The sequence below is a fragment of the Labeo rohita genome, unplaced genomic scaffold, assembly GCF_022985175.1.
Source record: "Labeo rohita strain BAU-BD-2019 unplaced genomic scaffold, IGBB_LRoh.1.0 scaffold_98, whole genome shotgun sequence".
NCBI lineage: Eukaryota > Metazoa > Chordata > Actinopteri > Cypriniformes > Cyprinidae > Labeo > Labeo rohita.
Window position 1 is genome coordinate 354,870 of NW_026129942.1, and position 16,504 is coordinate 371,373.

The window sequence follows — 16,504 nt, forward strand, 5'->3', positions numbered from 1 at the left end:
GTAAAAATGCTAAAAATTCAGCTTTTAAATCACAGGGATAAATTACATTTTAAAATATATTTAAATAGGAAACAGTTATTTTAAACACCAAAAATATTTCAAAATTGTACTGTTTTTGCCGTACTTTGTATCAAATAAATGCAGGCTTGGTGAGCAGAAGAGACTCTAAAAACATTTTAAAAATTTTGACTGGTAGTGTACATAGACGACACTCCAATGCACTTCCAATCACCATTATCTTCCTTTCCCATGCATGAATGTAGTCTGCATGCATAGCACATAGATCAGCTATAAATATGTTTTTGGAGGGAATGCATTGCAAGTATATGTTTTGTGGAAGTAGTATGCATGAGTATAGTTTTTTGTTTTTGAATTTAGTTTCCTATACTTAAATGTACATAAGTTCATTTTCACATTGCATGTTAACTTACAGGGTAAAGTTAAGCTCAACAATAGAGTTAGACATTTTTGCTTGAACATGTTTTGTTTTGTGTTTCCTTTCCTGTTTTTTTGTTGTTCTTGTTCTTGTTGTTTGTGTTTTTTTGGTGTTGCCGTTTTGTTGTACCCAGGTCCCTCAACCCAACAGTATCTTAAGATACAGATCCGTCCGCCAGCAATTGGTTCAGTTGTCTTGGTGAACGGTGACTCCTCCCACATTTTTTCTCTGCCCCTCACTCCCCCTCCCCCTCCTACCCAGCCCCTTACCCATCAGCCCCTCTTCACCTCATTTGGCTATAATATGCCTACCTGCAGCACATTTGGGTATGAACCAGCCTCCTCCTGCTCAGAGGAGCCGCAAAAAGAGACAGGTATAAACACCCACATAACACAGTCAGAAAAACACACACTTTTACCCATCATGAGTGTATCATATCATACACCTGGCTTTTTTTTTCTTTTTTTACTTCATGAGCATGGTAAAATGCAGTAAACAGATGTGAATCTGAATGTCTTTGGCAAACTCGTATGTGAAAAAAGCATATATTATTTAGGATTTATTGATTATATATCATATACATTACTGTTCAAAAGTTTATTTTTTTAATAGAAATTAATACTTTTATTCAGTGAGGAGAAATGGGTGACAGTAAAAACATTTATAACGTTACAGAAATTATATTAATAAATGCTGCTTGTTTAAACCTAAAATCTAAGAAACCTAAAAAAAAAAAATATATCCCAGCTTCCTCAAAAATATTGAGCAGCATAATGAATAATAAGAAATGTTTCTTGAACAGCAAATCAACACATTAGAATGATTTCTGAAGGATCGTGTGACACTGAATGATGCTGAAAATTCAGCTTTGCATCACAGGAATTAATTTCTTTTTAAAATATATTAAAATATAAATATTTGAAATTTTAATAATAGTTTATATTACTGTTTTTACTGTATTTCTGATCAAATTACTGCATTCTAGTTGAGCACAAGAAATTTCTTTTAAATATACACTACCGGTCAAAAGTTTATGAACAGTAAGATTTTTAATGTTGTTTTAAAGAAGTCTCTTCTGCTCACAATGCATGCTAAGTACAGCAAAAACTGAAAAAATGTTGAAATATTTTTACTATTTAAAATAATTATTTTCTATTTGAATATATTTTAAAATGTAATTTATTCCTGTGATTTCAAAGCAGAATTTTTAGCATCATTAGGTGTCACATGATACTTCAGAAATCATTCTAATATTCTGATTTGCTGCTCAAAAAACATTTATTATTATTATTGTGTTGAAAACAGCTGAGTAGAATTTTTTCAGGTTTCTCTGATGAAGCATCCTTGCTAAATAAAAGTATTAATTTCTGTAATTTTTTTTTGCTTTGATCACAGGAACAAATTACATTTTTAAATATATTCAAATAGAAAGCGGTCATTTTAAATAGTAAAAATATTTCACTATATTACTGATTTTGCTGTATTTTGGATCAGATAAATGCAGGATGGTGAGCAGAAGAGAATTATTTAAAAAAAAAAACTTACTGTTTAAAAACTTTTGACTGGTAGTGTATTACCACCAGTCTGAAAATAACTATGTTATAGGACTGGGGCTCTGTTTGTTTCTGTACTACACATAAAATTTCACAGCTAACTGTAAGTTTTGTAATTCAGTAAGGGGTTTGAATATTTTTGCATGAAACTGTATTTGCAAACATGTTGTATATTTTCATCAGCAAGGCTCCCAGATTACTGACGGATATGCTACAGTCCATTTAAACTGCCCTAAATGATCCCTTTGCTATCTGCTCCCTCGGTGTGCATCTGTGGTTGCCAATTAGAAGTTTGCAAAGTAAACTTTTTTTAGTTCTTACATCACTGTATATGTGTGTGTGATATCTTACAGGCTCAAGGGGATCTGTTTCCAGCCCTCATGGTTCTCCAACCCTCAGCGGCCAGCAGAGCGGCGCTAATGAGGAGATTTGGGTACTAAGGAAACCTTTAGCTGGTAAATAAACAGTTTTTATTGGACAGTTGATGTGACAGGCTATATGTTCTCTATTTTCAATTATTGATATGTGTGCAGCTTTTATAATGGTCTCATGTTAATTGAGAAACTGCCATGGATTTTTCAATGGATTTTTACCATTCAAAAGTTTGAGATCAGTATGATTTTTAATGTTTTCCACATTATGCTCACCAAGGCTGCATTTATTTGATCAAGTAAAAAAGTAATATTGTGATATATTCTAATTTGATATGTTAAAATGTAATTTATACCCAATTTTTTTCCCTTTTTTTATGGTCTTACTAAAAAACAGATTTATTTTATTTTATTTTATTTTATAATTAAATATTTTATCTATTAAAAAACAAACACACAAACAAACAAAAAGAAAGAAAACAATAATTTACATCGTCAAAATCCAAAAAAAAACAGATAAAAGTAATCCATGTGACACAATATTATAAGTCTGAAGCTATAGCATAACAAAGTATGATGAAAAGTTGTTTTTACTAAAAATATATACAAATCTCATTTGCACATTCAATTATGGTGCTTCAAGAGGCGTCGTACCAGGTTTGACATCAGTAAGGTTATACATATTTGGTTCTCATGCATCTTGTGACCCATTTTGACAGCAATACAGTTAAATGTTTTGAAATTAATGCAACCCCAAATAAGATTTGATTCTTATTGTTATGATCCAAAAACTTTACCTTATACATTCATAGAAGTTCAAATATGTTCATGTTATTTGTCAGCAAGCAGCCCAAATACACACACTGAACTACCAAATGTGCATTTTTAAATCTCTCATGCTTGTCTTTAAAGTAATTAAAGCAAACACATGCACAAACATGGCCACTCAGCAGTTTTTATTTGTTTTCTTGCATGATAACTCGTGTCTGCCAGCAGGGGGCAGTGTTGGCAGTATGGGCAGCACAGGCAGTCTCACCAGTGGACGTTCATCTACTAGCGGACAAAGCAGTAATGCCAACGCTCACCTCACCAACTCGCCTGTGCCTGTGCCAACCACCCCCACACACTCACCTGGGTTGAACACGCATGGCCTCAATGTCCCGGGACTGCATGCTCAGGCCGAGGGTGTGAAGGTGCGGCGCACACAAAACCCATAGATGCACACAAGGACAGATGTGTCTGTCTTTCTCCTTATTTCTCACATTGCTGATCATGTACGTGTGCATTTGTGTGTGTGTGTTTTAGCTGTTGGCCACGGTGCTGTCCCAGTCAGCCAAAGCAAAAGAACATCTTATGGACCAATCTCAGTCTTTAGATCCTAATTCAGGTACTGCGATATATATACAAGTATTCTTAGAAACTTCACTTTTCTTAGCCATTTTAGCTATTTTGTACATTTACTGGTGTCCAGGTGATTTTTAGGGGATGTGTGAAGTATGTTAAAAAGCAAAACAAACTATCAATTGGTTTAAAAAAAAAAAAAAAAAAAAAAAAAAAAAGCTTTATGTGTGTAAAATAAATCCCCATGTTATTGTTTGATATTTTGTTATATAATGCAATATGTTTAATCTTAAAGTGTGGTTAAATGTCTATCTATCTATCTATCTATCTATCTATCTATCTACCTATCTACCTATCTATCTATCTAGGTTTGATCCATATGTCTTATTTGTACTCATGTTAAATGTCCATACTTCTCATAAGCCCATATTTCTATTCAGAGTCATGGTAAGTAAAAATATGAAATGTGAAATGTTTTATTTGTTTTACATTTTTATTTTTTCCGCCCCATAGCGTCTTCTCAGCGCACTCAGAGTGCATCTGCTGTCCCACGTCAGCAAAGGAAGAAACCCTTTGTGGATCCATTGCTGCAGAGGAAAGATGAAGCTTCTGCTGAGAGCAAGGCAAGTGTGTGTGGTGGTCCATTATGATGACAGATTATAAAACCATAGTACTTTGATATGTCATAATGCTGAATAATTGCTAGTTTCATATATTAGGGTTTATATCAAGATATTTTAAAGAATATGTCCAAAAAACACAGTATTGCCATTATACTTTTTGGTTAGCGAAGTATGGTTTTGATATTGAAGTATGTTATTTGCTGCCACACAGTGGTTATAGTGTGTACTGCCTGACACACTTTGATAACACACACTGTATCAGGTCTTGGAATCATAAATCTGTCAAAGGAATATATGAATTATTAATGCGTTTCTGTCTTTCCCTGCCGTTTGTGTGTTGTAGAGCTCAGAGGCTGTTGTTGAATGGCTCACTAGTGCACAGCTGCAGTTCTACACAACAAACTTTCTCACTGCTGGTTATGATCTGCAGACCATAAGCAGAATGACACCAGAGGTAATGCAAACACACAAAACTCAGATAAACATGGTCAATCATCATTCCATGTGTCTATGTAAACATTTAATACATATGATTCAAAGTATGTTGAAGTATTAAAGTGGTGAACAAATGTTGCATTCTGTATTTGCCTAATCATAGTGGCCCCAAAAAGTATTCCGAAAAATGTATTATGTTATAATGACACAAAGTGTCATTATAACATTCAAATATTTTGGAGAGTGACTTAAGTGTCCAAATTGTTTTAAGGTCCACTTTATGTTCTAAGAACGGTCAGAATAGTAAAATGCATAATGCATTTTTGCAAATACATCTTTAACCATTATATACAGTTGAAGTCAAAAGTTTATATACACCTTGCAGAATCTGCAAAATGTTCATGGTCTTCGTGAATTTGAAGATCATTATACTTATTTTGTCTTCTGGGAAACTTGTAAGTATCTTCTGCAGCTTCCAAAGGGCAGTACTAAATGAATAAAATATGATATTTAGGCAAAATAAGAAAAATGTACACATCTTCATTCTGTTCAAAAGTTTACACCCCTGGCTCTTAATGCATATTTTTTCCTTCTGGAGCATCAGTGAGCGTTTGAACCTTCTGTAATAATCTGTAGACTATTAGTTGTAATAGTCCCTCAGTTGTCCTCAGTGTGAAAATACGGATCTCAAAATCATGCAGTCATTGTTGGACAAATTACACAAAAATGCTGAAAAAACAAACAATTTGTGGGACCTGAAGGATTTTTCTGAAGAACAGTGAGCAGTTTAACTGTTCAGGACAAACAAGGACTCAGGAACAACTATCACTAAACAAAAACAAAAAAAAAAAAAAAAAAAAAAAAAAAGAGCTGTGGATCATTCAGTTAACACAGTATTAGAAATCAAGTGTATGTAAACTTTTGAACGAGGTCATTTTTATAAATTCAACTATTATTTTTGACTATATGTGAACGTATTTTATGTGAAATATCTTATTCAGGTCAATACTAAATAAAAATAACATGCATTTTGTATGGTCCCTCTTATTTTGGTAAAATAATTAAGGTTTTGCAGATTCTGCAAGGTTTATGTAAACTTTTGAATTCAGCTGTACATACAATTTTTGAGAACTTATAAGCTGTGTGTACGTGTGTGTGTGCCCTCAACAGGACCTCACTGCTATTGGGGTGACAAAGCCAGGGCACAGGAAGAAAATGCTTTCAGAGATCAGCAAAATAAACATCCCAGACTGGATACCTCAAGAGAAACCTGTAAGGAAAAAAAGCGGGGTTCCAGAAATCTAGAATTCAAAATATAATTTAAAGGAAATAAAATGAAGAAAGCTTTATTATTTTGAAAAAAAAAAAAAAAAATAATAATAATAATAATAAAAATCATGTTAATTTTTTTTATAAAGTGGTTGCTGATTATGTAATATATATTTTTAATAAAAACAAATATATATTTAGAAAAGTTCAGAAGTATTGTTAACCTGTTTTCACTAGGGTTTAGACTATCGGACCCCACTGTATACACACCTGTGCATGAACTTTATGTGAAATGTAATGTGAACTTGCTGTTACACCTTTTAGTCAAATCTGGCTGAGTGGCTGTCGGCAATTGGTCTCAATCAATACTACCAGACATTGGTTCAGAACGGCTATGACAATATGGACTTCATTAGTGATATTACCCTGGAGGACCTAAAAGAGATCGGCATCACTAAACTAGGCAAGTACACTACACATACTTATGTTTACATTTGAAGAGTTCAGACGCAAAAGCCTCTAAGTACGTCTGACGTTTTTCTTTAAAATTAGCTTTTCTTTCTGGGTACTTTGTATAGGTTTCTAGGTAAGTACTGTTACTTCTGAATGGGTTAAAGCTGGGATTTAGTGCATTTGAAGTGAAAGTACTTGATGAACGTATACTATGTGTGGAGAGCATTCACTCGTTTAGAGGCTTTTGCATTGGAACTCTTCATGTATAATTTTTACTTTTTTCACATTATCCCTGCAGAAAAGACTGGCATAGTTGGTCACCAGTATACTGTGTAAAGGGATGTTGGTGCTGGTGTGTCCAACCAGTCATCTTATCTAGGTTAACCAGCATGATCAAGCATCTTCACCATCTGCATATTAAATGTCATGAGGAATAGGAGTACATTTGAATACTCTGAAGCATAGATGTTGAATACCTGGGATATTCTATGCATTGTTTAGCCACAGTTCTCTGTGTTCTTCTGTGGTGGTACAAGAACTTTTAAGGAGATGCTGGCACACTTCTTTTGTCAGCACTTGACCTAAACCACAAAGAACCTTGTCAATGTCATGGTACTAGTTGCCATTGATGCTGTTCCAATAATTCATGCTGGTCTTTTCAGCAGGGAAAAGATTACAGGTTAAATCTAACAAACAAAAATAACTGTCCACCTCTTTCCCTCCTTCTTTTTCCTCCAAGGACACCAAAAGAAGTTGATGTTAGCCGTCAAACGGCTGAGTGAATCTCCAGAAGCAGACATTGCCACCAAGGAGAGCCAGTTAGAAGAAAGCACAGATTTAAAACAATCATTAGAAACCAGCACAGAATCAGATGAGAATTCTCTCCCTTCTGTTCGAATACGTAAAAGAACGGAGGGGCGTAGCTCTCCTCGGCACAGCACCCAAGGGCGGGGCATACAAAGAGCTAATGCCCCTCCTCCTCTGAAGAAACCTGTCTCAATAGAGAGTCCCAGCCAAACACCTCCACACACCCCTACTAAAGGCAGAACTTCATCTTCTGCTTCAAACTCTCCTTCACACGTTCCTTCCTCCCCGCTAAAAACACAGAGCAGGGCCAGAGGGCCTTGCGACTCTCCCCGTTCACATGCTCACGCTCGTAATGTCCCCTTACTTTGCCTACCACCTGAAGGAGAATTCGAAGAGGGCAGTAGTCAAACTCTGCCCCAGCCAAGACGCGGACAGTCCATTGTTACTGATGCTGAGCATGACTTACCCATGCCAGACTCCTCTGTGAAATACGCCACACTAGGTGGACATAGGGTTACATCCAGCAGCTCTTCGAAAGCCTCCAGTGATTCTCTTGACATCAACAGTGTCAATCGCAGTCAGTCATTCGCTACGGCTCGGCCGCGCAGACGGACTCGTCCTCCAACTCCACCGAAACGTTCATGCTCTTCCATTTCCACCGGAAACCTGGCTGACGAGGCTGTGGCTGATGATGCAAGGTCTAGTGAAAATAGGGCTAACAGTTTGCTACTCAATGTGACATACAGGGAGCGCAGACGTAGTGACTGTGGTATTGCCTCTGAAAAAACGTCATCTGGGGGCAGCGTTAGAGACATTGCTGCCATGCTTGAAATGTCCAATCTCGGGAGCAGTGGTAAAGGAAGTGGTTACCTGCAGGTAATTAAACAGTTTTAGGCATTATTTTAAGCTAATTCCCAATTGCTCAGTGCTTGTTTTAGCACATTAAATTTATCTTACAATGATGTAAGTTTTCTGATACATACACCACGTAACAGTGAGTACTGATGCCCAGCTGGGTGTTGATGTTTTACCTGTTCCACAGGCAAGCCATAACCTCCTGCGGCAGAACCGTGAAGTTCTGAATTCTGACGCGGATAGTCGCCGCCGTACAATCAGTGAATTTTATGACACTCATAAGCAGCCTGATGATGATGTACAAGAGTCAGAGATGAACCGAGTCATGCAGGACCCCACACATCACAGACCAGCACCTCGTGAAACCCAACCAATTAAACAGGCCCCTGAACCACGTCCACGTTCCATGATCACTCATCTGGAAGGGGGAGTTTCCTCTCTGCCACAAGAGGAGTGGTCACGGATGGATGCCACAGCAACTTTGAGAAGACCGCGACCACCACATCACTCAGATGGTGAACATTTTAACCTGACAGAAACAAGTACTATAAAGCGAAGGCCCAAAGCATTGGCTCCACCACAGAGTAATGGCACTGATGGAGATGGGCCAGAGAACTTTCGGAGAAGGCCTGTATCAGAAGCTTGTATTGGAGATGGTGGTAGGGAGGAAGAACTGCATCATGATGGCTTTGGCTCTCTTCCCAGACAAATACTGAAACCCCCAGTTTCACCTAAACCAGCAATGGCCCTTCGAAAACCAGATCCCCCAACTCCTACAAGGAGGGTTCCCTTACCTGGACCAGAAGGTCAACATAGCCCAGGTAACAATGTCTGTAGAAAACTAGCAAGTAAACATAAACCAGTTAGAAATTCATGCATGCATGTAGTTCATGGATATTTGTTTCACAGTTGCTCAGGGAAACCAGGTCTCTGCTTATATAGCCAGAAAGCAACAGATGCCTTGATTAATGGTTAATGTAGTAAAATAACTTTTCTGAATCTGGACAAGTTGTATATTATGGTTTCTTTGTTTCTTTATAGTGGAGGTTAAGAAAATCCCTCCTCCAGTATCTCCCAAGCCAAGTCCGCCTCCTACACTGCCTAAACCGGTAAAAATCAAACCAATCCATACCATCGGAACTCCCGGCTCTCCTCAGGCAGATGTTCTCAGCCCATCCAGTGCCTCCTTCAGCCCAGCTCCACCTGAGCTACTGGAGCACCCACCACAGACTTTAAGTCCAGTCACCCCAAAACCAATTGATGGGAGCATGCTTTCCCCACGCGCAGCAACGTCTCCAGCTCAGAGCCCGCAGACGCCTCAGACACCCCAAACCCCACAAACACCCTCTACACCAGGTTCAGGGTCTGCTCCAGTGAAGCCCCCCGAGGTCTTCCATGGCTGGTCTCTCAGTGGACATCCCAAGCCCTCTGGAAGTGGAACTGCCTGGAGTGGATGTGCAAAAGAAGCTAAGAGAAGTAGAGAAACAAAGAGAGGAAGATGACTGTAGGAAGCCAGAAAGAGTAGAGGAAGTTGGAATTGCTAGAATGGAAAGGACAGGTCTGATCCAGGTGGATCCAGTGTTTGGAGGCGAACAAGGCCTGATTTCAGAGACAGGGGAGGGATTAGGACCGGTGGTAATGAGAAGGAGGAAGGTAGGTGTAGCCAGACAGACACAAGTAGAGGGTGAATCACAAGATGGAGATGGAAAGACAGAGGTGGAAAGCCAAGGGTTACTGAAGGTTGCTGAAACGGGGGGCTCTGCTTCGGGGGACATGGTACAACTCAGACTGGAGGAGACCAGTGCGTCCCTGGCTGCTGCTTTGGAAGTAGTGGAGGAGAAGATTAAGAAGGATGACAGGTACATAAGGCCGTGTTTTTAGGCCAGGGGTCTCCAACCTTCTTCCTGGAGAGCTTTTGTTCTGCAGATATCGGCTCCAACCCCAATCCAACACACTTGAAGCAAGGACAGTAGCTCTCTAGGAACAATGTTGTAGAACACTGTTCTAGACACTAAAACTATTTTCTTTAAAACATCTTACTTCTGATAATGATGTTACTTGATGAAACCTCTTCCATTCTGTCTACTCCAGTTTCTCTTTCCTTTCTTCTTCAGCTCCATTGTGGACAACAAGAGCACAGTCAACATTCTCGATGACATTGGCAGCATGTTTGATGATCTTGCAGATCAGTTGGAGGCTATGTTAGATTAAAAACCACAAGGTATAATAGATTCCATTGGAAGTATGACACACCTAAGCTTCTTGAAGTGTCTCTGTGAGGACCACCGGGATGCCATCTCAGCAGGATTGAAAACTCAATAGGGCAAATAAGTCTCTCCCATTCCAACAAGTCAAACTATAACTGAGAAAAAGCCTAAGATTTAAATGTGGACTAACAATTTTCTCAAACCCCTTTCATTCTCCACCAGCCTTTCCTCTAGTGGACAGTGTAGGTACTGCAAGTATATGTCCTAACCTGCAAATATGACCTGCTGTCATGCTGCTTCCAGAGATAAGCACAATTTTAAGAGAGACTATGTGACAAGCTTTCTAATTATCAATTAAGCAGAGAAATGCTAATGTGTATGAGTGTGTATAAGTGTGTACTACATGTGGGGTGAGAGTATAGATTAATATTTCTCTCGATGGCAGTGCTAAGAGCAGTAAAGGTACGTCATATGCTCTTTTATGATGTTAAGAAGCTGTGTTAGTCTTTTCCACATCTCTGCTGAGAGCTTGTCCACGTGTAAAGGGGAACTTTGAATTTCACCTTGTGGTCTTCAGCTGGAAAAGTTACTAAACACTTGGTTTGGACTAAATATATGAAGAGCACAACCCCATTTATGACCTAGAAACTATTCTGACTTTTTTGGACTGTTTTGTCCAAGATTTCTTTGTTCCCTTGAAGTATAATGAAGAAAAGCTTTGGACTTAAAAAGGTATATTGTAATCTTTATGTATGTTATTATTGTTGTTGCTGTTGTTGTTGTTGTCAGTGTGTGTGAATGTTTGACTGTGTAGTGTAGTTCTTGCATTGACAAATCCCACCCTGCCCAAGGTGTAATACATAGATATAGACAGAATACAGAATAAGATGCTGGAAAGAGTAGTGTATATATGACATATAGGTTATAGTTATCATTGATAGTCTAGAGTATGGAATGCATCAATATGGAATGCTACAGACACCTGCTCATTCCTAATGTGCTCTAATAAGTGTTTATGTGTGTGTGTTTGTTTGTGTGTTTGGAGGGGAGGTCAGTTTGAGAGTGAGAGAATTAGGAAGTGTATGGTTATAGTTTTGGGAAAGAGGCTGTATGTTTGTCTTCTCTTACAAAAAACGTGCCATGTTTCTGGACATGGTACCATGGTATTTTTGAAGCTGCTTGGATGACCATGATAATTCTACAGTACATGCATATGGTAATCATACAGTACCATGGTACAGTACCAAGTACTCTTGTATTACCATCTGATACCATAGTACCACCACAGTACTTTTTTGTAAGGGCTGAGTGTGTGTTGATCTCTTGGACAGTGCAATTATTCCTGTTTTGTCATGCAAACAAAAAAAGACTTGCTGACAGGAGAAGTTGCATATTCTATACAAGTGGCTAAAATTAGATAATATAAGACTATGTCATCACAAGATGTATAAGACTACAGAGCAATATTTTTTATCCATGCACCATGTTATTAATTTAGCTTTATAAGTGATACTTTAAAACCAGCCATCTGGGATACAACAGAACTGAACATTTTCTGACAATCATGACAATGTTGTCCTTGATTATGACCCTGCAAAGTCATTGGAATAGATGTTGGAGTATAAAATCTTTTACAGTGTAAAACTGTGTAATAATCAGTTGTTATTTTGTGTAAACCTTCAGATGGCTAATGTGTTTGTCTGACCCTGGTGAAAAAAGTCATCAAAGACCTCTTCCATGTAAAAAAGCATTGCGAATATGTGGAATTAATATAAATAAATTGTTATGAATATAACCACAGGGGCATCTGAGAGTTTGGTAATGCATTTTTATTATCAGACTTATGCTTTTATTTGAGGTAGTTTATAATATGCATAGGCATATTAATAATTACATGTTTTAATAATTAGTTAAATAATATTTACAATTGTCTACCATGAACAATAATCCGAATTTATTTAACAAATCTTCATCTCGAAACACTCCCATTCAGGCGGAGCAGACACTAACACTCATTTAAATGCATAAATGTCTTAAACATTTGAATATGTCTTTAACGATATCAAAATCAAATGTGACATTAAATGTATGTAGAAGGTGTCACTACTGTATTATTGGAGTGGCACAATTACAGTGATTTTTAGTTGTTGACTTGCACTTCTGGGTAATTCTGTGTCAACTCAACCAGAGGTCCCCGGCTCAAATTTTGGATTTTGCTAATATTTTTTCTGAAGAAAGACAGACATGTGATGAATGCCAGGTCAAAATGTCAATTTTCACCTGCGATTCAGAGTCAGATTATATGGGGGTAAAAATGACTTGTGATGACAGCATCATAATGTTATTTTTACAGAGGTTGGTAGGTCTGTTGGTAAAATCTGTCTGTTGTGTTATGTGCCAATGGTGACCACTCAAAAATGGGTAAACTTTCTTAAAAGTTTTTTCTCTCCATCTTTTCAAGTTTTTTTTCTATCTTTCCTCAGAAAAAAAAAGAGCAACATCCAAAATTTGAGCCAGGAAAGGTAATTTGACACAGAATCTTAATGAGTTTTAGATTAGCTTGTGATTATCTGTGCATTAGTTAAGCATTAATGCATATTGCATCCGTTTTGTAAAGTATTACTGATAATTTCAATGCTACTTTTTTTTTCCAGATGGAAAGCACTATCCCGGCATTCATCATATTTAGAAACTAATTTGCCCAGAAATCACTGTGTACAGTGTTACATTGTAAGTTAAATTAATATTACAAAATATAATTCATATTAAAAGACCACACATAAATACTGTAACCTAAACCGAATCCACATCAGAAAAACATAAAAAAATAAAAATAAAAAACCACAAACACATCCTGTAAAAACTACTTATTCTGTGCCATCTGCTCTAGCAGAATGATTTCTTGAAATTCATTGTTTTGCTGAAAGTGTTTTTTACTTTGCCTTTGTTTTGGGTGTCTCAGAAATTTTTAGATGACAATGACTAACACTTGCACTTACATTTGCACTGATATAAATAGCTTTCACTTTCCATTTCCTTAAAGGCCTGGGTTGTATCATAAGTACAAAATGACCTAAAAAATGTCCTTAATCTTTGCTGTTACGACCCTTGATGTTCTAGGGGTATACGGGTCGCACACTTAAATTTGTAAGACATTGGCAAGTTGAATGCCCAGCACTGGTTGCAACCAAAGTGATGACAAACTAAGTACTTTTATTAGCAAAGAGTGTTTATTTACATAAAGTACAAAAGAAGTGGTAGCAAGTGAAATATTTACAAGTGAGAAATAGTTGTTCACAGTCAGATGCTAATAGAAAGACTGGCTATGGGTGCGGGAATGGGGATTGGTTGTGAATGGGGATTGGTTGAGGACGGTGCACTGAAACAGATTATGGTCAAACCAGAAAAAGATAATAACAGGATTGGTAGAAGTACTGAGATGTGCAGCAGCCAATCAGAAGAATGGAGTGACGGGATTGGTTGACACAATGGAACATGAGCCAACCTATCAGGAGCAGCAAGGATGGAACCTGGACCTGAAATAAAAAAAAAAAAAAAAAAAAAAAAAGGGCAACAGACAAAACAACCACCCAATAACGTTCTGGAATGTAACATTTGCAAAAAAAAGAAAGAAAAAAAAAAAGTCTCAGTTTCAAGTTTCCAGTTTCATCAAATGTTTCAAACGTACAAACTTGAATTGTTTAAATTATTTATCTTTTTATTTATTCAACTAATTTTTATAAAACATTTTTAACAGAATGAACAATATGAAAATTTGATTAGCATAATATAAATTCTCAACGTAATTTAACAGTGGGCCTATTCATGTTTCCATCCAGTTGTTTGTATGCAGAAATTCAATATGTGCATAAAAACATCTGGAAACACTGCAAATTCATAGGTGGAGGTGGAAAAGCTAAGGTATGGCTAAAACCTAAATATGACTAAGGTAAATGCAATGTAGCAGCTGCCCTGGGACCGATATTTCTGACAGATAGGCTTATGTCAGTGGTTCCCAAAACTTTTTCTGCAGGGCCCCCCCTTTTGCAGAATTAAAAAAATTCAAGCCCCACCCCCGCATTTACACATAAACATAAACACAACTTCAGAAGGATTTATTTGAGACTTAATAATTAAAATTCAGTGTGTGACAACTTAGTAAAAAAAATTAAACAAGGAAGTAGTCACTTTTAGAGTAGAAACGTTAAAAGTAAAGCATGCAGCTTTACTATGTACTATTTGTTGTACTATGTAACAGCATTCATTGTTTTTTAAACAGATTTTCTCATATTTTCTTCTCTTTGTTGTAGTTGCGAGCTTTGAAGTAGATTCATCATCTACTTTACGTTTACCTGACACTTGTTGTCTTTTCAAAAACTTGTCCATATAGAACAGAACTACTATGCGTCATTCATTCATAATTTTACTCAGCTAATGGCAGTTCTCATTTTTAGGTCATCTACTTTACGTTTACCTGGCACTTTTTGTCTTTTCAAAAAAGTTGTCCATGCTTAGATCAGAACTACTATGGGTCATTCATTCATAATTTTACTCGGCTAATGGCAATTCTCATTTCTGATATCAATTGTACCATCTAGTGGTCTGTTATTTTACGACAAAGACCACTACAACTAATAACAGACAGCTGCAGCGGATAATGCGAGTCCTCTTAAGGTAATAAAATATGATGAAATTCATATTTTGTGTTAAATTATTTACATATGTGTCAAGTAGCCGCATAATAAGCAAGATAATTTCAAAGTGGGGTCTTGTATCATCCTGAATATGTTTCTTTTTACATAAAAATCTAGGGATGTACCGAAATGAAAATTCTTGACTGAAACTGAAACTGCTTTGTAATAATTATTTATTATTTTATTAATTAAGATAGTCATTTTGTATGACTTTTTAATTTAACTTAATAATATTAATGATACTAAATAAAAAAAAAAAATCACAAGCCAATAAAATAACCACGTTTATTGAAAGTAACAATACAACTGGACAGAAAATATATGAATATTAAATCTCAATATATTATTTTATTCAGTTCTATGAAACAGACTCAGATATAACTTTTTTTTGACTAATTATCAAAATAATGTATACGTTAATCCTACAAAGCTATTACTATCAGAGCATGTGAGCAGAGCATACCGTCACGAGAGGGTCGCGTCATTTTACCAGCGTTGTCCAGTACAACAGTACTACAGCATGTTACAGCACAGTATGCGATGCCATTGCAAACAGGAACGAGTATACATAGAAAATTTCTGTCGGCGCGTTATTTGAGCGGTCTTTGTATTTCCGTTGAGCATCAGCGGTACACAAGTGGAGCATTCATATGGGCCGTGAGCAACTCGACGAAGCGCACATTCAGAGAGCTGAGCGGAGCGTCACACATTGAGTGGTGCGCGCTGAATACTGCCGGACTGCGCAGCAGTCTCTTTCGCATTTCTATAAAAATCGGCTGACTGTACACTAGCCTTGCCGCGCCCCCCTTATCATAAGTCCGCGCCCCCCAGTTTGGGAACCACTGGCTTAAGGTTTACTTTAAGCAAACAGACCCTAAACAAACAGATGGAGTGTGGACTGAAGAGGGAAAAAATAATGTAAGCTGTTAGCATAAGGCTGCAACACAAGATCATGTGCACAGTATGTAATTTAAAATTTTTTGCACATAATGGAGACATTAAAGCTATGATTAAAATGTCCACACCAGTGTGCATTTGGGAGTGTACATGTATGCTGTATGTGGCATGATGTCTAAAATAATATGCACGTCAATATGTAACTGACAACTTGGGCAGCTAAAAAGAAGATGAACAAACGGGGGAGGGGTGTAATTTTTTATTTTGCATGCAAGGATGTCATATAAGGCTTGTACATTGAAACATATATATAACGGTTCTGACAAGAGTTTGATTTTAGTTGCTTAAGGTGAGCTGATATAAATATATAATATAAAGAGAAAAAAATGGGATCATCAGGATCAAAACCAGTGCAATCACTACCAGTGCATCAATCATCACCACCAAATCTAGGTGAGAGGATATCACATGAATTTTTAAAAATATCTATATGCTATATTTACATTGTCACAGAGAGATGCTACCAAATTATTGTTAAACTTACATGTTTTTTACATAGAACT

The 16,504-nt window shown here is 37.0% G+C and overlaps 1 protein-coding gene across 1 annotated transcript in view; it reads left to right on the forward strand.

Moving 5' to 3' along the window:
• si:dkeyp-9d4.3 (caskin-2) overlaps positions 1-11,735 on the forward strand; it is a 55,808-nt gene extending 44,073 nt beyond the window's left edge. The window contains 13 exon segments of the mRNA XM_051105393.1: positions 570-809; positions 2,343-2,444; positions 3,354-3,553; positions 3,666-3,747; positions 4,215-4,324; positions 4,668-4,778; positions 5,930-6,031; positions 6,353-6,491; positions 7,221-8,164; positions 8,331-8,964; positions 9,185-9,522; positions 9,524-10,002; positions 10,258-11,735. Coding sequence (XP_050961350.1) covers positions 570-809; positions 2,343-2,444; positions 3,354-3,553; positions 3,666-3,747; positions 4,215-4,324; positions 4,668-4,778; positions 5,930-6,031; positions 6,353-6,491; positions 7,221-8,164; positions 8,331-8,964; positions 9,185-9,522; positions 9,524-10,002; positions 10,258-10,354 — 3,578 coding nt within the window. The 3' untranslated portion in view covers positions 10,355-11,735.
• Positions 11,736-16,504: the final 4,769 nt, after the last annotated feature.